At 42.4% G+C, this 25,401-nt stretch overlaps 1 protein-coding gene across 1 annotated transcript in view; it reads right to left on the reverse strand.

Moving 5' to 3' along the window:
• The window catches only part of OPRD1 (opioid receptor delta 1), a 56,417-nt gene extending 35,263 nt beyond the window's left edge, over positions 1-21,154 (reverse strand). Inside the window, exon 1 of the mRNA XM_051988027.1 lies at positions 20,324-21,154. Within this exon, the coding sequence (XP_051843987.1) occupies positions 20,324-20,535 (212 nt within the window). The 5' untranslated portion in view covers positions 20,536-21,154. The remainder of the gene's footprint in view (positions 1-20,323) is intronic.
• Positions 21,155-25,401: the final 4,247 nt, after the last annotated feature.

The raw sequence follows: 25,401 nt of genomic DNA on the forward strand, positions 1-25,401 counted from the left end.
GAAATCCCCAAATGGGGCCACAGAGAGTCCAACATGACTGAAGGACATCATGCTTCATACTGAACAACATCGTTCTTCTTGAAACTCTGAAATTACAAAGAACTATGGATATGCAAGGCAGTGTTAAACAGAAGAAACTATGGGTAGGAGAAAAAAAATTTCCCCATGGAAAACCCTGCTTTCTTCAGAACAATGGAAATGCTTGTGCTTCTTGCTGTAATCAATTTCCCATTAATAGTTTGTTTCTCCAAACAGTCCAATGATCAGTCTCTCAGTGATTCCATATTATACATCTCCATTATCTTGTATACCTCTCCCAGTTCTGTCCATCTCCTTTAATCTTGTCAAACGCTCTTGTGATTTTCTTTTTCCCGTCAAAGAATATAAAACTGTTTCACTTTGTTCAATTATGTGAGAAGCTCCTCCACAGAAATTCTCTGTACAAACTGCTCTCTCCCTTATGGCAGTAAGCAATAAAACTACACTTTCATTCACTGAGAATCTCTTGCTCTGGACTAATTCTTTGACACTGGACACCAAGCAGGAAAGAGAAATTTCAAGAGGAAAGAGACAAATTTGAAGAATTTGTTAAGGATCTACTATATTCACAATAGCTATTCTAAGTCTAAGACATGCAAAGATAGAGATTAAAAAAGAAAAATCACCTCCCCTTTCCCTCACCGTAGAGCTTATGTTCTATACTCCCTGGAAGACTAAGGAATGAGAGTGACTATGTAAGAAGGAGGCAGCAAATCTGTCCAATTTGGAAGTAGAAGCCCAAGGCATTCATGGCCTTCCCCATCCCTATGACCCTAAGTAAGTGTCAAAGGGATTACACTAAATGAGCTCTCAGCCTCTTTCTGTTTCTGATAGTCTAGCTAGAAACACAGAAGAACCTGGGACTCCTCATTTACAAAAGCCTCTGAGTTTTCTCCTCCTGACTCTGCCATTGATATATCCTCATCAGGCAGACCCTCCTTACCCAATGGGAAGCTCCTCTGCAAAACTGCTGTCCCTGCTGCTGCCATCCATATGGAGCCTCCTCTATTTAAAGGCAAAAGGAGTGGGTCCTCTCTCTGTTGGCCCAACAATCCTAGCTTGGCATTGGGAATACCAGCTGCATCCTTCTGCCTCTGCTCCCTTTCCAGCGGCAGGGGGCCAGAAGCTAATGAACTGGGCCAGGGTTTGGCAAAGTGAGTTAATGGAAAACAATTCATTACACTAAAGTCCACTGGTTACTATAGAAGAGGGTAAGAATCAGAGCAGGATAATGTGGTAGGAAGAAAGCTGAGGATGGAATCAGAGAATACATTTAAATCCCAGCTCTGCCATTTCCTATCAGTGTGATCTTAGGCAAATCATCCCTCTGGCCCTCAGTTTTCACATCTATAAAATGGGAAGGTTGGAGGAAATATTCTATGAGGTCTAAAGTTACCATCCCATGAATCTGAAATTTAGGCATAGCTAAACAGAAGAAACTGTGGGTAGAAGAAGAGTTTCTCAGTGAAAAATCTTGTTTTCTTCAGAACAATGGAAGTACACATGCTTCTTGCTATAATCAATTATCCATTAATAGTTTGCATTGTTCCAAACAGTGCAAAATCAATGGATCCCTTCATAATTCCACATTATACAACTTCACAATCTTGTATACATCTCCCAATTTTGTCTTCTTTAATCTTGTCAAAAAGGTCTGTGCTCCACTGCCTCCAGGACCATGTTCTGGCACTGGGGTCTGGTATTGCACATGCTCCACCACCAGGCCCTAACTGATCTGTCCAGTCTGACCTTCTGCTACTCCGCAAAATAAGCCTTCCCCTTCAGCAAAGTGGGCATATGGACTTCTACTGACACATTCCCAAGACTGAGAATCAAGACTTCAGTTACTGCCTCAAGAAAAAAAGGGTGTTGGCCTAGATAGTCACAGAGGGACCTCCCAGCTCTGACATTCTGAGTTCTAAGGGTCCTCCCAGCTCTGACCTCCTGGGTTCTAAGGGCCCTCCCAGCTCTGACCTCCTGGGTTCTAAGGGTCCTCCCAGTACTGACATTCTCTGTTCTAAGGTTCCTCATAGCTCTGACATTCTGGGTTCTAAGGGCCCTCTCAGCTCTGACATCCCGGGTTCTAAGGGCCCTCCCAGCTCTGACTTCCTGGGTTCTAAGGGTCTTCCCAGTACTGACACTCTCTGTTCTAAGGGTCCTCCCAGCTCTGACCTCCTGGGTTCTAAGGGCCCTCCCAGCTCTGACCTCCTGGGTTCTAAGGGCCCTCCCAGCTCTGACATTCTGGGTTCTAAAGGCCCTCCCAGCTCTGACCTCCTGGGTTCTAAGGGCCCTCCCAGCTCTGACATTCTGGGTTCTAAGGGTCCTCCCAGCTCTGACCTCCTGGGTTCTAAGGGCCCTCCCAGCTCTGACCTCCTGGGTTCTAAAGGCCCTCCCAGCTCTGACCTCCTGGGTTCTAAGGGCCCTCCCAGCTCTGACATCCCGTGTTCTAAGGGCCCTCCCAGCTCTGACATCCTGGGTTCTAAGGGCCCTCCCAGCTCTGACCTCCTGGGTTCTAAGAGTCCTCCCAGTTCTGACATTCTAGAGTGAATCTGTTTAATAAAACACCAATTCTCCCTGAGCACCTCCATATCCCTGTCAGGTTTTTTAAAAAAGGGCAATGCTTTCTGTGTCTTTGTAGAGAGCCAGAACTCTGGACAAGTATACTTGAAACAAGGTGTTAACTCAGTGGAATTGATAAGATGATGTTTTTTTAGATCACATATATACTTGGTACTTAGCATGGTGATGTAATGATTCTCTAAGTTCACACATAATCAGTATGCTGTAATGATGTAATTACAATAAGGTGTATAAGGGCTAAGAAGGACTGGAAGAGAGACATTCCATCTTTGACCAGCCTCCTGGTGGCTCTCCTGCTCCTGCACCAAGATCAATACTGGGCCAAAATAAAGAATCTAAACTCTATTCCTGACCATTTTCATGGTGTCTATCCTGCTGAGACCAAGGCCCGTCCGAAGGACCTCCAGAAAACTAGCCCGAACATTACATATCCTCCCTTCCAATTCTGCGAATCTGATACACATGGCAGAAGCAAAGCAAGATTATTTAAAAACAAAATGACCAAAATCAGTGCTCTCCTAAAAGAAAGCATGACCAGAGACTGAACCAGCAGGGTACATGCCAGGGGCCATCTGGGTAATTTGGATAATGACCAAAGAAAAGTAAAGGATTACTCAATATCCCTACTTCCCATATCTGGAGAAGTGATGTCTCTAGACTCTGACCTCCAGATTTATGTTGGGCTCAGAGAATATTCAGAAACTGGGCATGGGGGTGTCTTGCTATTTTCTCTGGATGCCAAAATTAGCCTACCTGACACCCTCCCCCACCCAACTCCCAGCAGAGAGAAATGGGAATCTGTGAGCACTGCTCTATCACAAAATCAGCTTCCGCTCTGGATGATAAACAAAAATCACTGGATATATAACATTTCCTAGCACCGAGGAATCAAGAGAATGTGTTTATGGTAACCAGGGAAAACCTATCATCTATTTCCAATAGGGAAATCTGGTCTGCTTAGGAGAGGAAACAGACGTTCCTTGGAATTGAAATGACTTGGTTAAAATTTTCCCCTTGAGGCTGGATCTATCCTCATCGTGCTCAAGTTTGAATTTCAGGCTTCAGTTGGTCTGACATCCATCAGTCAATCAAGATGTACAAGCCTTCTCTCCCACCTATCCCATCTTCCCCTCACCCACACTCCAAAACACCTTGTTTCAGACTCTCCTCCGCTCTCAGCTGGAGAACCATTCCTAAATGATTTCCCTCCTGGCTTCCAATCCATCCTCCAAATTGCTGTCAAGAGAATTTTCCCAAAGCGCACGTCCAACCATATTATTTTCTTGATCAAAAACCTGGTACAAGGGAAGGAACGCCAGTTCTAGAATGAGAAGGCTTTAGTTCAAATCTAAACTCAAACACTTAAAGCCCTTAACCTCTCAAGGCTTCAGCTTCCCCATTTATAAAATAGGGAATGGAGCAGGGGAAACCCCAGCTATAAATCTAGAATCCTATTACCCCTTGGACAGACTATGATCACCTACCTACCTCAGCCTGGTACTGAAGGCTCCACAGGGACTCCCCCCCCATCTTTCCAGCCTTCTTCACAAGATATAATCTACATTTCATCCAAACTGGATGACTAGTTTTCTCTATCTAAATTCAGCATACAGCTGGAGTCGGGAGAATGTGAGTTCAAATTTGACCTCGGACACTTACTAGCTGTGTGACCCTGGACAAGTCACCTTGCCCCGTTGACCTCAGTTTTCTCATCTGTAAAATGAGCTGGAGAAAGAAATGGCAAACTACTCCAGCATCTTTTCCAAGAAAACCCCAAAAAGGGTCACAGAAATAGACCAAAATGAAGAAGCAATAAAAATCTCTTCATGCGGTCCCCTGCCTCCATCCATTCACTCAGGCTATCCCCCAAATCCGGGAAAGCATTACCTCAGCCTCACAGAATTCTTCTGAACACAAGGGAAACATTTAATAAATATTCATTAAAGTGAAACTGAATCAAGTTGCTAGGCTTGAAGCAGGTGTGCATGTATTGTACCACGAAAGTAAAAATTCCTTAAACCTCTACAAGCCTGTTGATTGTACTCTAAGGGAGGGACTTTTCCAGGACCCTGAGGAGTGAGGAGACCGAATCCCAACCTCAATTTGATTCAATAAATATCTATTAAATACCTATTCTGTGCCAGGCACTTGTTAGCTACAGGAACTACAAAGGCAAATAAATTATTTCATTTATCTTTTGGTGGCACTTAGGGCCTAGCATAATGCTAGGTAAAGATGGTGCTCAATAAATATTTGTTGATCAGTTGATGAACCCTGAGGGAGTTCACATTCTACACCTCTAGACTGAAGAGGAGACTCTGAATACAATTACCCTCTAACAAATAAATCTGAATACACTCACAGAACTGACTTTGGTGGGGGAGGCTTCTTCTTGTTTAGTCTTGTCTGATTCTTCATGACCCCATTGATTTAAGGCATGGTCCTTAAGAAGGAAATCTAACAACAACAATCTTGGTAAAGATGCTGGAGTGGTGTGCCATTTCCTTCTCCAGTTCATTTTATAGATGAGGAAACAGAGTGAACGGATTTGCCTAGTGTCACACAGCTAATAAGTGTCTGAGAGCAGATTTGAACTCAAGTCTTTTTGATTCCTGACACTCAGCTGTCCTCTGGGAAGTGAAAGAAACAGGAGAGGATTTTCTTTATCTCCCATTTGCTGATCTTCAAGGAGAGACTGAACAGCTCCTTGTTGAAGATGGTAGACTTGGGATTCTCTTCATGAATGTCTCAGATAGATTGTTGCTGAGGTATCTTCCAATTTTAAAAATCAGTCTGTATTCCTTCAATTTTTTAAATAGTCAAAGGATATTAAACAGGCACTTTCCAGAGGAAAAAAAGCCAAGCTATCTTTTGCCATCTGGAAAAATGCTTTAAATCACTAATAATTAGAGAAATGCAAAGAAAAACAACTCTGAAGTTCCACTTCAAGTTGGCAAAGTTGACAAAAACAGAAAATGACAAATGTTGGCAGGGCTGTGGGAAAACTGGTACACTAATGTGCTATTGGCAGAGCTATGAAGAAGCCCAGCCATTATGGAAATCATTGCAACTGTGTGCCAATTGTTATTAAACTGTGCATACCTTTGACCCAGTGGTATCAACATTATGTCTATATCCCAAAGACATAAAAGAAGAAAAGATCTCACATGTACAGAAATATTTATAGCAGCTCTTTTGTAGTGGAAAATAATTGGATCTATCTTGATCGTGCTCAAGTTTGAATTTCAGGCCTTAATTGGTCTGACATCCAATCAATCAATTCAACTTTGGATGCTCATTAATTGGGGAATGGCTCAAATGTTATCACACCTGAATGTGATGGAGTACCATTGTGCTCCAAGAAATGGCGAAGGGAGTCCTTTCAGAGAAATTTGGCAAGCTCTATATGAGCTGATGCAGAGAAAAGTGAACTTGGATCAATGAGAAAACTAATCATTATTCCAGAGGACTAGAAATATGAAACAAGCTACTTCTTTTCTCACAGAGGTGATTGAATGCAAATTGATGTTTTTTGATAGCCAATGGGAGAGTTTGTTTTGTTTGATTATGCATATGTATGGCAAGAGCTCTGTTTTTCTTTCTTTCTAAATTGGGGAAGAAAGGGGGAAGGAGAATTGAAATTGAATTGAAAAAATTGGGAAAAATTTAATTTAAAATAAATATACTCAAAGTGAAGAAGGCTATTTCTTTCATATATTGTGTGATCCAGATCAACTTAACCTCACTGAGCCTCAGTTTTCTGATCTGCAAAATGAAGGGGCTGGACTCTCAGCTCATCTCTAGATCTCAATCTACAAGTCCATGACCTTATCCATAGAATCAGAGTTGATTGGCTTTGTTGTATTTACTATTTAGTCATTTCAGTCGTGTCTGACTCTTTGTGATCACTTTGGGGATTTTCTTGGCAGAGATACTGGAGTGGTTTGCCATTTCTTTCTCCAGCTCATTTTACAGATGGGTAAACTGAGGCAAATAGGGTTAAGTGACTTGCCCAAGGTGACAAAGCTAGTTAGTGTCTAAGGCTAGATTTTTAGGTCTTCCTGACTCTAAGCCCAGCATTTTATCCATTGTGCCACTTACAATGAACTCTATCTGGTATGGAAAGAACCAGTTTCAACCTGATGTATTCCAGGGAAAGTGCACCAATTGACCCAAGTAGGAGACATGTTTATTCATCACATTTCAGGGCTTCAATGCCAACTGCATGGGCCCAGAGCTCCAGAAGAAGTAGAAAGACCTCATCCTCTTTTAAATGTCCTTACTTATTCCTAGGGGTTCAGGGCATAGATGCAGAGGGGAAAGAGAGCTACCCAAGTGTAGGGAAGTGAGCCACAAGACCTGGGGTTAGAGCAATGGGCCATGCCCCCTGAATCTTTATTGAGGGGCCTTGCTTTTCACCCACAGTAGCTTGAAGAGGAACTAGAATGGACTCCCTCTGCCCTCCCCTTCTCTTTTCCCATTGCTTCAGCTCTCCTAGTTGCCCTTTGGGGCCCAGGAGGCAGGTGAGGAAAGCCTTGATCTAGCCAGGCAGCTAGCCATGGCAGATTGAACTACTCCCTTCCCTGGTCCCTAAGGGCTCTTAAGATTGAAACAGCATGGGGTAAAATTAATAATAATCATCATAACCATTCCACCTCTGACACATATTGGTTATGTGACCTTGAACCAGTTATTTAATCTTGCAGGACCCCAGAGAGCTCACGAAGACCATAAATTGCAGAAGTAGCAGTTTATTATTAGTAGTAGAGACCATTATTAGTAGAGAAAGTTACTCACCAGGAGTTCCTCATAGTGATAAAAATCACAGGTCTAGTTTAAAAAAAAAAAAAAAAAAGCTAAATAACACCTAAATCCTAGGTCTGATAATTAGTATACATGTAAATGTATGACGTAGTTGTTTAATTTCCCTAGACAAGTTTCCTCCCTCATTTCTCTAAATCAATGGATTTTATGCTTTAAGGTCAGCAAAAGGCTTGACATCCATTTGCTCATTTCACAACAGCCCTGTGAGGAAGGAACCTGAGGGCCAGAGAGGTCGTAAATATGTAGCAGGGCTCCAAAGTGGGATTCAGACTCAGGCCCCTCGTAGAGAGCCATGTAGGGGGAAAAAAGCCATATTTGGAGTCAGAAAAACTGGATTGAGATACTGGATCAATCTTTCATTTTCTGCCACTATGACCTTAACTAAGTTACATTCTCTGACTCTCAGTTTCCTCATCTGTAAAGGGAAAAAGTTAGGTTTAATAACCTCTAAGGCTTCTTCCTCAATGATCCTCCAAGATGAATAATCAGCTCATGCAGTGTTAGGAGTCCTGTACTTCTTCTAGTCTAGTTCCCTCTGGGCTGAAAGCCAGACGTTGCCAAATGCTTATGAGATTTTAGGTCTGATATTGGACAAATTTCTTAACAATTGGAAATATCCAAAAGTAGAGGGGACTTCTTAATTGGTGATAGGTTTCCCCAATTTGGGTAAAATCACCTAATCTGCTGAGGTCTTAGTTTCTCCCTCTGTAAAATGAGAAAATTGGACAAGAAGAGTTTTATGGTCCCATTCTTCTCTGAAACAAGGAGTGTTCAGCACCTCCCCAATGGAAAGGAGACCCAATAAGGAATGCCTCTGCTATCTCCCTGAGCAAGACAGGTACTTTCACTGCTGTGTTGCTAGAGGGAGTGACAAGTAGACATAGCTTTCATTCAAGTAACTAGGTGGCTCAGTGGATAGTGTTGGGCCTGGAGTCAGGAAAACTCCTCTTCCTGTAATCAAATCTGGTCTCAGATAATTACTAGCCGGATGATCCCAATCAAGTCACTTTATCCTGTTTACTTTTTTCTCATCTATAAAATGAGCTGAAGGGGCAGCTAGGTGGTGCAGTGGATAGAGCACCAACCCCGAAGTCAGGAGGACCAGTGTTCAAATTTGATCTCAGACCCTATGTGTGACCCTGGGCAAGTCACTTAACTCTCCTCCTCAAAAAATGAATAAAATAAACTGAAGAAGGAAATGGCAAATCATTCCAGTATCTTTGCCAAGAAAACCCCAAATGGGGTCAAGAAGAGGGAGACACAACTAAAATAGCTAGACGACCACAAAAATGACCTGGATGTGCATGCCTGGAAAACGCACAGGTGTGTGCATTATTTTGGCACATCAGCACCTCCTGAGGTTGGTCAGTCCCATCCAGGGACAAGGCACCTAGTGTTGTTGAATCTTCTCCCTTTTGTCTTTCAGTCTACCCTTAGGACATTCGAGAAGACAGGCTTTCTGGTCCTCCTCTCCTATCTCTCACACACACACACACACACACAGCCCTTCTTGGTCAGAGACAAGTCTCCACTGATTTCTGCAGCTGTGCTAGCTAGTTCAACCAGAAGTTCAAACAGAGCATCCCTTCCCATCAAGCAGAGGCAGGATTGCTCCAGCCATCTGCATGGTGAATGGCTTGTTTAATGGAGCCTTTCTTCTCTCAGTAACTATTCACCCTCTTCCTGTGCCCGTTCTGATTTCCTTGGGAGCCAATTTGATTTCGAGGCCCCAGTCCTCAGCAGTAATGAAATCATACTTTGTGCTTGCACAATTCCTTCCTCCTGAGGTGCGGCTGGCTGGAGCTTCACAGTATCCTCTGGATGAGCAGATGGGTCTGTGGGCTGACACATATTATTCAAGACTGGACAACAGATGAACTGAATCATGGCCAGCAGCAGGCTAGCCAGTCAGGGGTGAGGGAAGAGCAGGGGTGGAACCTGTCAATAGCGTGGAAGAAGATGAATTCTTGTGCATTCACAGACCTTTCTCTTGGCCAAGGTTTCCCTACATTTCTCAAGTCCCTTTAAAGAATCAGAGAATTGGCTCTTGGGTCAGGGGAACCCATGAGCATGACTTGATCATGCTCACTTCCTGTAAGACCTTGGGCAAGGCATTTAACCCCTGTTGCTTATCAGGTTGCCTCTCTGTAGAATGTAAAATAATAGACCTACCTTACAAGGTTGTTGTGAGAATCAAATGAGTTAATTATAAAATATAAGGGTAGTTAGGTGGTACAGTAGATAGAGCACCAGCCCTGAAATCAGGAGGATCTGCATTCAAATCCGGTCTCAGACACTTAATGCTTCCTAGCTGTATGACACTGAGCAAGTCACTTAATCCCAATTGCTTCAGCGAAAATAAATTATAAAATATAAATATCTCTCGGTTTAAGTTTTCTCAATTGAAAAATGAAAGTATTAGATTAAGTGACCTCTAAATATATGATCTAGTGGAAATGGATATCTTCAACAAAGATCTAATTCAGTTCCAATTGATCAATGATGGACAGAATCAATTACACCCAGAGAAGGAACACTGAGAAATGAGTGCAAACTGTTTGCATTTTTGTTTTTCTTCTCAGGTTATTTTTACCTTCTGAATCTGATCTTCCTGTGCAACAAGAGAACTGTTTGGTTCTGCACACATATATTGTATCTAAGATATACTGTGACATATTTAACATGTATAAGACTGCCTGCCATCTAGGGGAGGGGGTGGAGGGAAGAAAGGGAAAAATCAGAACAGAAATGAGTGCAAGGGATAATGTTATAAAAAAATTACCTATGCATATGTACTGTCAATAAAAAGTTATAATTATTTTTTAAATAAATAAATAAATATATGATCTAGGTCTAAATATATGATCCCAGGAACTCAGGCACAAAAGGGCCTCAAGACATCACTTGGTCTACTGCCTTCCAATTGAATGGTGTAGGAGATAGAATTGGATTTAGGATAATCCCATTCAGAAACTTACTAGTTGTATGAGTCTAGGTAAGTCACATAATTGCTCTAAAACTCAGTTTACCCATCTACAAAACAGCACCTTCTTTCTAGGGTTGTTGTGCAATTTAAAATGTAAACTATTGTTATTTGGGGGGCAACTAAGTGGTGCCATAATGGATAGAGTGCTGGACCTGGAGTAAAGAAGGCTCATCTTCCTGGTGCCATAATGGATAGAGTGCTGGACCTGGAGTAAAGAAGGCTCATCTTCCTGAGTTCAAATCTGGCCTCAGATACTTACTAGTTGCGTGACTCTTGGCAAGTCATTCACCCTGTTTGCCTCAGTTTCCTCATCTTTAAAATGAGCTGGAGAAGGAAATGGAAAAGCACTCTAGCCTCTTTGCCAAGGAAACCTCAAATGGGGTCACACAGTGTCCGACAACTGAAAAACAACTGAATAACAACGTTGTTATTTTTAAAGCATTATGTATACCTTGAAGTACCATAGAAATGAGAGCTTTCATTACTGGGCCATGGTGTCCCCATTTTGTAGCCAAGACCCAGAAAGGTTAGGGAACCTATCCAAGATCATAGAGCTTCTTTTCCATTCCTAACACCCCCTCCTTATTCAGGTCCTCACCACCTCATGCTTGGACCATTGCAATAACCAATGTCCCTTCTTCCAATGTCTTGACATTCTAAACCATCCTTTACACTAGTGTTGTCAAACTCAAATAAGAATAAGGGCTACTAATGCATCCATAAGGATTCCTGTGATCCACAATTGATTTCATTTTAAAATGCAATATCATCTATATTTTATTTATTTTTATTCATGATTAATTATTTTCCAGTTATGTTTTAATCTGGTTTTAGCCACACGTGGGGATGTTGGGGGCCACTTGGCATGTGTTTGACACCTTTGCTTTACATCACTGACTCTGCCAATGTAATCCCTCTCCTCAAAAAACTTTCAAAACTACTTTATTGCCCATTACTGCCCAAACTTTAAAGTTTGGAGTGGCATTCAAGGCCCTTCCTATCAACTTCTCCAGCTTTCCCTACCTTCCCACAAGAATTCTTTTATTGTTCCCTGAATAAACCATAATATTGTTCCCCTAAATAAATACTCTTTGAGCCAATAACTCTATTCGGACTGTCTGTCTCTCCTCTTGTATGAACAAAAGCTTAAGATTCAGGGAGGAGTGGGTGGAAAACAGTGGAAAGGAGAAGAGGAGGAGAAGAGGGAGAGGAAAGAGGAGTGCAATTCACCAGTATATTAGAGAGATGGAAAGCACCTTCCAGGCCATGTACGCTAATCTCCTTCATTTTATAGATAAGGAATTGGAACCTGGAGAGGATTTGGCTTCTCACAAGTAGTAGGCGGCAGAGCTGGCATCTGACCCCCCCCTCCCCCAAGCCAGTTTACTTCACTATACCTATTTCCCTACTCCTACTTAGTACATTAATTCCATCACATCTCTCTATTCCAACATTAACAAGAATAAGCTCTTTCTATTTAAAAAAAATCTCCTTTCCCAAAGGGAGATGCATATGAATAGGGTCTAAAGTGAGGGATTCCCCCTTAGTGTGAAGCATGGACTTTGGGTCAGCAAACCGGATGATGCTAGAGCCTCATTCTCAGGATGAGAGCTGTCTCATCCTCTCTCAGCAGAGAAATCAGTGCAGCTCCAGTTCCAGAGGGAGTTAACCTGTTCATCTAGCAATGTCAAGAGCAGAAAGAGCTCTCTGCATCTCAGCATGTTAGGGAGAGAAGGGGATGGTCAGTGAAGATGGTGCTGAAACGTCTGACTTCCTGAATGTCTGCTAAAGAGGCTGGGAAAAGGAGAGGAATATGGGCTTTGTGATTGGTAGAGGACAGAGGATGGGGGTGGGGTGGACTGAGGAGGAGAGACACACAGACTAAGGGAGAGGAAGAAACAGGGGGAGTTAGGGAGAGACATAGATAGGAAGAAACAAAGAGACACAGGAAGATAGAAATATATTGGGAGGGGGAAGAAAGACAGAAAAAGAGAAAGGGGAAGAGCCCAAAGTAGAAAATCTCTAGAACACAAAGAAGAAAAGGGGGAGGAGAAAGATGGAGAGAGAAGAAAGAAAACATAGAAAAGACAAAGGAGGCAGAGAAAGGAGGAGAGATGGAATGGGAGAGAGACTTACAAAAAGATAGATGTAGAGATTGAGGGGAACAAGGGAAAGGCAGAGACACAGACAGATACAGAGAAACAAAAAGAGACAGAAGCAATTCCTGATGTGAAGGTCTAATCAACCCCAGGGTTAAACGTCCTTACATGATAAATCCAGCAGACTTCAAATTCTGGGGAAACCCAACTCTGCGGACAGAGGAGCTCTCCAAGGTGATGGCAACCTTCGAAGTCAGAAGCCAGGTTAAAGGCTTTGGATGACTGATGCTATGTACTGACTAGCCTCCCTCAGCCTTTTACTAGCTCACCTTTCAGAAGAAATTGAGGTTATTTCTCCTCAGCTGACACTAGTGAACGAGCTTCACAAATTGCTCCTGTCCGAGGAACCCCTATAAGTCTTGGAGAAAGACTTTAAGAGGGCCACAGGAGAGGCAGCCTTAGCATAGGGAAGAGAGAGCCAGAGCATCCAAAAGGTCTTGGTTCATATATTACCTCTGAAACATAAATGACAATGTGACACAAGAGAAAGACAGAGACAGAGACAGAGACAGACAGAGACAGAGATGGAGAGACAGAGACACAAAGAGACAGACAGAAACAGAGAAAGACAGAGTCCAAAAGATCTGGGTTCAAATATTGTCTCTGAAACATAAGTGGCTTTGTGACCCTGAGTGAATCACAATCTCTCACTATCTCAGGTATTAATGTTAATCTGGAAGAGAGGAAGAGTTCTTTATATCAATTACGGGGAGAGAGAGAGAGAGAGAGAGAGAGAGAGAGAGAGAGAGAGAGAGAGAGAGAAGGAGAGAGGAAGAAAGGGAGGAAGGGAGGAAGGGAGGGAGGGAGGAAGAGAAAAGAGGGAGAGAAAGAGAGAGAAGGAGGGAGGGAGAGAGGGAAGAAGGAAGAGAGGAAAGAGGAGAGAGAGTGAAAGAGGGGGGGCATAGATACAGAGATAGACAGAGACAGAGACAGAGAGAGTCAGAGATTCCATTCTTAGAATGGTTTTCTGTCAGAATCTCCCCTTTGAAGACAATCATCTGCCATAAGAGCCCCAACTGAGTGCAGGGTGGGGTAGAGAATAGGGGGAAAGAGAGAGGAGAATGAAGAATTGAATATAGAGAACAGTTAGTCTGTTAATTGTGAACAACTTTTTTTTTATTAAAAACCAAATGCTCCCTAACCCTTTGGTGACTTCCCAAACTTTTCTGGCTAATTTTTTTAATTTATGCAACTTAACAAAGAGTAGCTGAGAACTAAAGTCAATTTTTTCTGCCTTTGCATCATTCCCAAATCTTGCAACTCATACTAAGTCCCTTCCAGACTTAGATCTGAAAAGAACCTTTCAGGGACATACTATTTAATTCACAAGTCCACACATCTAGTCCAAGCCTATCATTTGACAAATGTGGAAACTGAGGAAATGGTATGTTAGAGGAAAGGGAGAATTATTTGCCAACACACAGCTTTCAAGAAGTTCTATGTACTTCCCATAAGTTAGGTTCCACACTCTTCCTTAAACTTAAGACTCACAGAATGTTAGACCTAGAAAGGACATTGGATATAATTTAATCCATTCCCTCATTTTTACAGATGAGGAAACTGAGGTAGAAGACTGGGTTAAGTGACTTGCCTAAAGTCACACAACTAATAAGTGGTCTTCTGATTATGTATGTCTCTTCATACCACCAGTTCTTAGAACCTCAGGACAGGGACTCCAGGTACAACTATAGACCTCTGTTTTGTCTATGGAACATTAAATAGATTGCCTCAGATGCTCTGTGTCTCCATAATTCAGTGCCTCAGAAGAAGGTATCTATGAATATATGCATGTACACTTTGAGAAACCAGGTTTCTAACCACCTATTGTATGGTTTGTCCATTTGTTCATTGACAATTTGTCCACCCACTATGAGCCACCTGGATAGGACCTCTAACCTGGGGTCTATAAACTTGTTTTTAAAAGTATATACATTTGTAGCTACTTCATTATAATTGATTTCCAATAGACTCTCATGGGTTTTTGCATTTAAAAACATTCAAAGAAGGGATCCAGAGGCATCACCAGTTTGCCAGTAGGGTCCATAACACCCCTCCCCAAAGAAGGTCATAACTTCTGATCTAGAGATATCTGCTAGCTGCTCTGGCCTCAGTTTCTCAGAAATAGACTGGTGAGACCTCCTGTGCACCAAATTGGGAGGGTTGAGTGATAGTGATTATTATGAAGATCAAAGGCAGTTTGAGGGGGAACTGAAGTTCTAAGTTAAAAGGAGAGAGAAATGATGGCTGAAGATCAGTTATGACAAAACTCACTAAAAGCTCTGTTGTCCTCCTTCATTGAGTAGGAGAGCTGGTCTGGATAGAATATTCAACAATTTATAGGTTCCTGAAGAATCAATGCTGACCCCCAGTTTTCACTTGTCATTAGAGGTAATTCTCTTGCTTGTGAAGCAGGCTGGTATAAATGGGAAGACAAGAGAGGGTTCTGGGGTAAAGGTCTCTGTGCTGAGAGATATACTTTGAGCTCCTAAATATTGCTATATCCATTACCTGAGGGAAGGTGACATAATGGATTGAATCAGAAAAACCTGGATTCTAATCCCAGCTGAGAAATTTACTAATTTTGTGAACCTGAGAAAGTCACTTCACTTAAGCTAAAATTTTTTCATTTATAAAAATGATAGTACCATTTACCATCCATTGTTTTTAGTCTCATTAAATAATTATGTAAAAGACTTTGCTAACTTAAAAAAGGAGGGGTGGGAATCATAATTTCAGATAATGTTAGTTTATATATATATAAGGTAAAATAAAGCTATGATTATAGGAATTACATTATACTTAGATACTAACTATAACTTTTTTTCTGTCAGAAATGTCATTACAGAAATCCAAAGTGATTACCAGGGACAGTCACTGTGGGGGAAGGAGGGAAGATGAGGGCTTAAATGATGATGGGAGATGAAGAAAAGGCAGGAAGAGGGGAGAGATTTAAGACAGGGGAAAATCAGAGATGGGGTGCCCAAATTTCCCCAAGCTCATGTAATGCCTCAGGAAATAGGTGCTCCCCCTCATTTTGACACGCCTTCCTTCTCTTTCTATTTTTTAGAAGAGGGTTAGGGAGAGGGGGATAGTGTGACTGGGTCAGGTTGGCTCTGAGCCTAGGGATGGAGAGTGAGGAAGAGTCTCTACCCCTGGCCTCGTGAGGGGGTGGGAGGCATACATGGGTGTCAAGCTGATTCAAACAAGGTCACCCCAATGCCTCAGGTAGTTGTGGGAGAATGAATTTCTTCCTTCAGCAAAGTCATAAGGTTTTTCCCATCTCTGGTTTTGGGTGGGTGGGTAGTTGCACCATGTTTAAGGAGAATGGGAAAATGTGCTAATTGCCAATTACAGCAAAGTCATATTTTACTGCGGAGGTGAGGTTTTAAAGTCAGTTCATTTGAAAATCCCTTAAAATACGCATAAAGTTCAGTGTCTTTAAACAGTTGCAACTAGAGAGAGGATTATTCTTCTTATCATTTTTATCAGTAGCATTTGTATTATACCGCCTTCATTTCTAAATACATCCCTTACATACACACACACACAGAGAGAGAGAGAGAGAGAGAGAGAGAGAGAATAAGCCATCCCTTGTAACATCCATGCATACATTAATTAATTAATGACCAAAAAAGAGGAACAAAATAACAGTTCAGCAGAACTAATCAACTCAAGCTTCTAATATGCTCAGTGCTCCACAGCCAGGGTCTTTTTAAATGCAATCAGTGGCAGGGAGCAGAAGGCACTAGGATGGTTGCCATGGAAACAATTGAATGTAAATTTTATTTTTCACAGCACCCAGCTAAGCTACTGGTCCAGAGAGAATCAGGAACTAGGACTTATTTTTCAAATAGAAAAAAAAAAAATAGAAACAGATAATAACTTAGCTGACTTGAAAACTGCTGATTGGGGGGAAATAATCTTGGAAGGGTTTTAAACAGTAGATAATATTAAAGAATGAGCTAACCTGACAAAATTGTTTCGCCCCTCACCTAGAGGCAAGAAGTGCATCCTTGACAGAGTCCTTCTAGCTAACCAGGAATTCTTTGGAAGGCCAAGGGAAGTTCCTTTCATTAACTCCCCACCTAAGCAGACTTCCAGTAGGTGTGACAAAGATGATGCTCTAGAATCTCATTCAGTGCCAAGGAGACAATCATTTGGAGAGGAAGAATGGAAAGAACTGAGACCAGCTGAGGAAACAGTACATTCAGCTCTCCCATCTCCAGCTCAGCCCACTCTGGAGTCAATGCTCATTGACTGAAATGGCAGGTGAAGGGTGAAATTTCTCACATTATTAGTAGTTTTTACTTTCTTTTTGCTTAGTGGTAGTATTTTAATTTATTTAAGTTACATACCTGTGGGGAACTCCATTGTACAGTGATGCCTCATTGATCAGATTGAAGGAGTTAGTCATAAAGAGCTGAGTTTCAAATCAGGATTTGACACTTAATTAGCTGTGTGACACTGGGCAAGTCACTCGATCCCTCTGCCTCCCTCAGATGGACTCTAGGGTTATGGCTTGCAATCTGCATTAGCAGAAGGAGTTCTCTGGCATTCTGTGAACTATGGTACAATCTGGTTGCCTTTAGGCCTGAAGAAGACCTAAGTCTTCTTTATTATAATTATCTAGTTCAACATCCTCATCTTTCAGATAAGGAAACTAAAGTCCAGAAAAATAAGATGGTAGTATATTCGTTACGATTAATCTGAAACATGATTCTCTTCACAAAGATGACTTACAGAATCATAGATTTTGAGTTAGAATAGATCTTAGAAGATCACCGAGTCCAAGTTCCTCATTTAACAGATGAGGAAACAGAGATAAATAGAGATTACATGCTTTGCTCAGGGTCACACAGCTAGTAAATGTTTCAGGCAGAATTTGAATCCAGGTCTCACTGAGTGCAAGTCCAATGATCAATTCATGGTACCCTTGTGCTTCTCAAAAAGCATCTGTATGGATCTGGAATTGAATTCAGACCTCTGAAATAGCAAGCAGAATTAAATCACTAAACCATCCTTAGAATATAAAAAAAAAAATTTTTTTTAGTGTTCAATCATTTGGAATGGAAACCTTCAAGGAAGAAGGTGGCTCTGGGAATAAAGTGCTGGGCTTAGAGTCAGGAAGATCTGAATTCAAATCTGACCTCCAAAACTTACTAGCTATATAATCCTGGGCAAATCACTTAACTCTGCTTGCCTTAATCCACTGGAGAAGGAAATGGAAAGTCATTCTAGTATATTTACCAAGAAAATTATGGACAATATGGTCCATGGGGTCATAACATGACTGAAAAACAACACGGAAACCCTCTTAAAAAGTCTTCTCAAAAAAAGAATAACAACCATAAGTTTTGGGTTTTTTTTAATGGTTTTGGGTCTTGATTATAAGCATTGTTAAGTATCCATTATTCTAGACTATACTAAAGTGACATTGAGGCATAAGGAAGTATTTCATACTATTGACTACCAACTATTTTGCTTTTTGCGTTGTCAGCACCGATTTTTTAAAATAATTTTTCTTTCTCTTCTCTTGTCTCTCAGACTATGAGATGCCTTGTCAAAGTACTTGCCTCCAGCATTCTTGCTCCACCCTGAATTTTCAATTCACACAAATTAATTAAGCTCGTCAGAACTGTGTCTAAAATAAGAGGCAATAGGCTTTGAGTTAGGACCTGAGAGAGTCTCCAGAGACTGAAGCCCATTATGAATTGCTCTGTGCAGTCTTTTCCCCTTCCCCCATCCTTCTTTCAGGGAACCTGGACAAATAGACAGAGTGATATAAATGTCCACTACATAAAACAGGCATTATTGCCTTACTATTTGTCAGAATTCTGCTTAGTAGTGTGATAAGTCTGTGGGGTGGCAGGGCCAGCTCACAGTAGTGGGAGAGAGCCCATCATAGAAGAGAACAGAGCCTATGAGAAGGAGATATGAGAGAAGGAAGGATCTCCCTGCTTAGAGGAGTGCACTACCTAAAGGGCAAAGCCAATGGCAGGTCATTGGGAAAAGAACACTTTACAAACCTTCTCAAGCACTGCTCTCCAGAGACAGAGCAGTTCTTCTAAGCACAGTTAAAAATGATTTCATCTGCCAGGAACGATATAATCCCCTCAGGAAGGCACAGAATTCGTGCCGCCTTTACACTCTGAAAGCAAATACTTCTCCCTCTTCCTTCTCTTGACAGGACTGGAGTTAGCTCTGCAGGACCTCTTAGAGAAATTACACTCAGGGTGCCATGATACCCTAGGGAATGATGAATAGAGAGCTCTTTGCCCTTTCCCAGAAGAATCACAGAATGAATCTTATCCTCATAAGATATCATATCATATCATAAGATAAGAGATGGAAGAAGTGGGGTTTAAACCTTTCTTTGTGGGGTTCTTGGGTTACCCACAGGCACAAACCTGTTCCAGAAAACCAGACTTCCACAGGTGAAGCAAGTTCACAGAATGAGGAAGAAACCTCAAAGGCCATCCACCCAAAGGCCCATCACCAACAATCATCTGATCAGTTCTTCGGAAGACCTCCCATGGAGGAGATGAGACTAGCTCCCAAGACTAGTCCCTTCCATTTTGGGTTCCCTTTGGGGTTGTTAGAAAGTTCTTCCTGAAATCAATTTTGACTGGCTATCAGCAATGTCTAAATTACTAATAGTTCTGTATTCTGTACCAAGCCAAACTAGACAATGGATTATAGCTATAGAGATGGAAGGGATTTAAGAAATCAACTGGTCTGTCATTTTTTACACAGAAGGAAACTGAGAGACAGTCACCTTCCCAAGGTCGCCCAAGTACTCAGATACAAGGCTGATATTCAAACTAATTCAAATCTTCTACCTCCAAATTCAAGGCTCTTTCTAGAGTCTTCCAAGACTTCTGTCTCAAGGGGAAAAAACCTAATTTCTTTTCCACATGACATCCTTTCAAATCTTTGGAAATAATGTCATGTTCATCCTTCACCTTTCCCTTACCTACATCATCTCTTCTTTGGACTAAAAATCTCCAGTTCCTTCAAGTGATCTTTCTCTGGGGTGGTCTCCAATCTCTCCATCAACCTGGTTATTCTCCAATTTAGCAGTGTTATATCATTTCTTCTCCCACATTGCATTATGGCTTTCTTCAAAAAATAATAGCAATTGGGCAGCTAGGTGGTGTAGTGGATAGAGCCCTGAAGTCAGGAGGATCTGAGTCCAAATCTGACCTCAGACCCTTAACACTTCCTAGCTGTGTCACCCATAAGAAAGTCCAAGGAGGCAAGGATATGGGGATGGTAGTTCAGTTCAATTCAAGCATGTCCAGAGAGAGAATTGCCTGCAGACAGATTGGCCCCCTTGCAAAGGCAGCTAAGTGTAGGCAGGCAAGGCACCTGTAGCCACCTGTCAAATTCCAGAGACCAGCTCTAGCGATGTGAATGGACGCAGAGGAACACACAGGGCTCCAGCTAACTGCAGCAGCCCCACAAACAAAGCCCCGGCGGCGGCGGCGGCACACAGACCGCTCCTGGCACAGTGGGATGGCTGCTGATCAGCCCCTGTTCCTCCGCAGAGCGCCCAAGTATCCATAAGCACTTGGTACACACACACACACACACACACACACACACACACACACACACACACACGCTCCTGGGCGCTGTCCATCACAACCCAGAGGCCTCGGGATACCGGGATGCCTCTTCCTCCACCCCAGTCCTGGCGTCCCCGAATCCCCGGAACCCCAGGTCCCGGCCTCACCTTACGATCCCATACATGACCAGTACGTTGCCCAGCAGTCCTACAACACAAACCGCCGAATAGAGAGCTGTGATAGCCACTGCCAGCGCGATGGACGCGGCGCTACGGCCGCCCCCAGTCAGCTCCGGCTCCGGCTCCGACGCGTTGGCGCCGGAGCTGTTAGAGAGGAAATGGGGCGCCTGCTCAGCGTCTGCCAGAAGGACGGGTTCCATGGCGGGCAAGGTCCGGCTGGGAGAACTGGGACTGACCGGGACGGGACGGGATCGAATGGGACGGTCGAACCGGGTCTCTCCCTCTCCAGCGGACTAGGGCTGCAGTGGCTGGCTACTGGTTGAGCCGATATCCCGAGGCGGCCCCCGGGGGTTGCCGCGCGGTGCTGCGCGCTTAGCGCGTCCGGGCGCAGCTTCTGGCACTTCCCAGCTCCGCTGTGGGGAAAGAGCAGCTCTGCAGCTAGCTTCCCCGACGCCCGGTCTGCAGCCCCCCGGCTCCCGGAGATCTCGCTCGATTCCGGCCAGCCGCAGCGCCGCTTCCTCGGGCTGTCTCTCCGGTGTGCGTCCCAGACCGGACTCGCCGCCGCTGCTAGCCCGGGCGCGATTTATTAGAAAACCTGCCGGCTCCTCAGACGTGCTGCACCACGTGGGCAGCTACCAGGCTGCGGGGGCGGACTTTACATCAGCCTGGCAGACCAGACCCCGGCTCCCAACGGGCCCTGGTGCAGCCTACAGAGCCACCTGGGGCTGTGTTCGATCTATTGATTATCTCCAAATATTCCTATAGACGTCTTGTTTGTAGCCAGTTGCTCAAACGTTTTCTCGCATTGTAGACTGAGCTCCTCCGGAACAGGGACGATCTTTTTTGCCTTGCTTTGTATTCCTAGACTTTAAGAAGTACTTGGCACATAGAAGATACGAAATAAATGCTCATTGACTGACTGGCAAACACTGATTGAACTAAACCGTCTCAGGGAGCCTGGTGCAAAATCAGCTTTGGAGACAGATATCTCGGTTCGAGTCCTGCTTTGGTCTCTTCTACTTTGGGCTAGTATGACCTTGGACAAATCATTCATTTTTACCAAATATATTTATATACAGTTATCAAAAGATTATGTAAAAAGACAAATTCAGAGGCTCTTTTCTTTTCACCCTAAATCAATGTGAAGCAAGGCAGCAAATGGACCGAATATAGAATCTGGAAGAATGAAGAAACCCTGGGTCTCAATCCCAACGAAGACATCATCCCATTAGCCAGAGCAAGTCACTGAACCTCTCTGGGTCTCAGTTTCCTCATTTGTAAAATAAGAATAATAATAGCATTTCCCTCACGGGGTTCTTGTGAGGATCAAATGAGATAATGTACATAAATAACTATATCAATGTGAACTATTATTATTATCCCGTTGCAAGGTTCTGTGCTAAGTAGGAACTGGGGAACCCTATATGAAGTGAGACAAAAGAAGCCCTCCAGGAGTTTACGGTCTTGCGATAGGGGAAGGGAGTAATAACAAGTTCACCCCGGAGGTAATAATGAACATGTCACAAATAAGTCCTGTAGTAAATAAGTGCACGGAAAATAGACTAAGAAATTGAAAAGAAGAGATCATTCACTTCAAGAGAGTTGGAAAGGGGGGGGGGGGGGAATCAGGAAAGGCTCTAGGACGCCTGAGCCAGACCCTGAAGGAAAGGAAGGAAGTCAGCAGAAGAAGATAAAGGGGAGACCAGTTCACGTTTGCAAAGGCACCAGAAGTGGTGAGAAAGAGAAAGCTGAGGTAGAGGAGATGGAACAGGTAATGCATCTCCATTGGAAAACAGCAATGTAGGACACAAAAAGCATTCATCCAGGATGGATATAAGATTGGGCTACCTGGTTAAGGAGGCACAGCAATAGTGAAGGAGATAGGCAGATTTGGTTTTTGAAAATCTCTCTGGTGGCTGTATCAACACTGGATGGCAGGACTGGGGAGTGAAGGGGAAGGATTGAGGTCCAAAGAAAGTTCCAGAGGTTGTTGCCATTGTACATGCCAGAGGTGTGAAGTAGAAGTAGAAAAGAAAATTCTGGTTTTAGAGAGTGTAGAAAACATAATTGACAGAAACTGGCAACTATCTGGATGTTCAGGATCAAGGAAAGAGTCCAAGATGATTATGAGGTTTTTGAGCCTGAAGGATTGTAGTCAGTCAGATGCTGGGATTAATGGGGCTTTTCAAAAGAATCAGATGAGCCATTCGTGGTGGAAATCAACAAGTCCTTTCATCTGGTGTGTTTCAGGCAGTGTTGTTGTTGTTTTGGCTCTTTATTTTTAATGAAAGTTTGTTTTATTAAAAAAAACTTTTAAATTATGTGTAAAACATTTAACATACTTTTTTTTTTCTTTCTGAGGCAATTGAGGTTGAGTGACTGCTGGGAATCACATAGCAAGGAAGTATTAACTGTCTCAGGCAGTACTTGAACTCAGGTTCCCTGCTCTATCCACTGTGCTATCTACTCTATCCACTGGGCTATCTACTCTATCCACTGGGCTATCTAGCTGCTTCCTCAACATACATTTTTTAACTTTTGAGTTTCAAATCATTTTCCTCCCTCCTGTGCTTCTTCCTCCTTGAGAAGTCAAGTAATTTGATTGTGATTACTTATACATATAAAGGCATGCAAAACATTTCCACATTAGCCATGTTACAAATAGCAACATCAGGGATGTTGCCTTGCATCATACTCTGCAAGGCTATGGTAGGAAGAAAATGTTCCTAAGGGCCTAGGACTCCTGCAAGGATCCATATTTTAAAGCACGTCAGACACCATGGGTATCAGAGCGACTCAGATGTTTTATGGGGGGAAAGAATCTATTCTGGCAAGTGTGGTTGGTTTCTTATCACCGAGGTTTTGAGTGAGGAGAGGGGAATCCAATCAGCTAGGAAACTGGAAGTTTGGGGCCCAGAAGAGAAGTTTCCAGATATGGGGGAGGAGGGATTCAGAGAAGGAGCAGGACAAGTAGTAAAATTACCAGGTAAGAGGAGTCTGGGGAATAAACAGCCTGTCAAACAGAAAGATGAGGTCAGAAAAATGAAAGGTTTTCCTGCCTACAACAAATGGAAAGGTGGTGGTGCCATTAGCAGGGAAGTTCAGGAGTTGGGGAAAGTGATAAGGCCAATTTTATTTGTGATATATTTTCAGAATGGTATCAATAGGCTACTCAGGAACTGTCCAGCAGACAGTTATAGAGGTGGGTCTGGAACTCAAAGGTAAATATCTAGCCATAGAATCAGCTCCACAGAAGTGACCAATGGAGCTATAAAAGTGGACAGGACCACTTTTTCATACATTCTTAGATTGTAAGCTCTTTCAAGACAGAGACTATCTTCTTTATTTTTGTTTTCTTGGAGTTTAACCAAATGTATTTGTCCCATAGTGGGCACTTAAATTTTGAATTAAATTTGTAAATTGAATAGAAACAAGAATCCTTGAGCTAGAGGAGGATGAAGACATGATGGTTGCTCAGCTAGGTTGCCCTAGCTTTATCCAAAATGCAGCAGAGTTGCTGTGTTGCCTTTCCCCAAAAAACTCACCCCAACAATAAGCCAATAAAAGAGGCACCAGAGGAAATGAGTTTATAATCCTTAAGTTTGGGGAGTGATTTCTGCCCCCCAATACTACCCACATGTAGCCAAATGACTCTAGCAATTAATCCACAGAGATGGTCCCATTGACCAGACATTCATAGACGTGCTAATGTTGTTATGTGAGTTTGTGACTATACTCATAGACCAAGTGTTGAACTCAAATAGGAATGCTGCCTATTGACTCTGTTGTTGTTGACTCATTTTTCAGTTGCATTCAACTCTTCATGACCTCATGTGGGGTTTTCTTGGCAAAGATACTAGAATGGTTTACCTTTTCCTTCTCCAGCTCATTTTACAGATGAGGAAGCTAAGGCAAATAAAGTGAAGTGACCCATAGTCGCACAGCTAGTAAGTATCTGAGGCCAGATTTGAACTCAGGAAGAGTGTTCCTGATTCCCAGCCAGTGCTCTATACACTGAGTTACCTAGCTGCTCTACATATGGACTTAGAAAACCACAAATTAACATTGTCTTTGTTGTTGTTTGGCCTAAGTTTGATTACCTTTGTATAAGTTATCTTAGAATCATAGAATCTCAGAATGTCAGAAATGAGAGAAGATTAGAACATGGAATGCCCAAAGAAGGAGGAGCCTTAAAAACAATCTGGTCTCTTCCTCCTTTCATTTGATATTGGAGGATACTGAGGAACAAAGACTAAGTGGTTATTAGAGAATCATGTTTGTTAGCTTTCAAAATATAATTATGAAAATGATTTTCTGAACTGAACTAGCCATTGTGGAGAGCAATTTGGAACTATGCCCAAAGGGCAATTAAACTGTGTATACCCTTTGATCCAGCAATACCACTACTAGGTCTGCGTCCAAAGAGACCAAAGGAAAAGGAAAAGCACCTATTTGTACAAAAATATGTATAGCAGCTCTTTTTGTGTTGTCAATGAATTGGATGTTGAAGGAAGGGCCATCAGTTTAGGAATGGTTGAACAAGTGGTATATAATTGTGATGGATTGCTATTATGTTATAGAATGATGAGTGGGCAGATTTCAGAAAAACCTGGGAAGACTTACATGAACTGAAACAAAGTGAAGTGAGCTGAACCAGGAGAATAGTGGAAACAGTAACAGCAATATTGTGTGATCAGCTGTGAATGACTTAACTCTTGTCAATATTACAATGATCTAAGACAATTCCAAAGGTCTCATGATGAAACATGCTATTCACCTCTAGAGAAAGAACTGATGGAATCTGAGTACCAATTGAAGCATATTATTTTCACCTTGTGTGTGTGTGTTTGATCTGTGCTTTCTTTCACAACATGACTAATATGAAAATATGTTTTACACAACTACTTGTGTATAATCTATCAAATTACTTACCATCTCAGTAAGGAAAGGAAGGTGGAGAAAGGAAGTGGAGAACTTGAAACAAACTTTTTTAAATGAAAGTTTAAAATTGTTTTTACATGTAATTTGGGGAAAATTCTATCTCAAAATAAAGAAAGAAAGAAAGA

This window comes from Antechinus flavipes, chromosome 3 (assembly GCF_016432865.1).
Source record: "Antechinus flavipes isolate AdamAnt ecotype Samford, QLD, Australia chromosome 3, AdamAnt_v2, whole genome shotgun sequence".
Classification (NCBI taxonomy): Eukaryota; Metazoa; Chordata; class Mammalia; order Dasyuromorphia; family Dasyuridae; genus Antechinus; species Antechinus flavipes.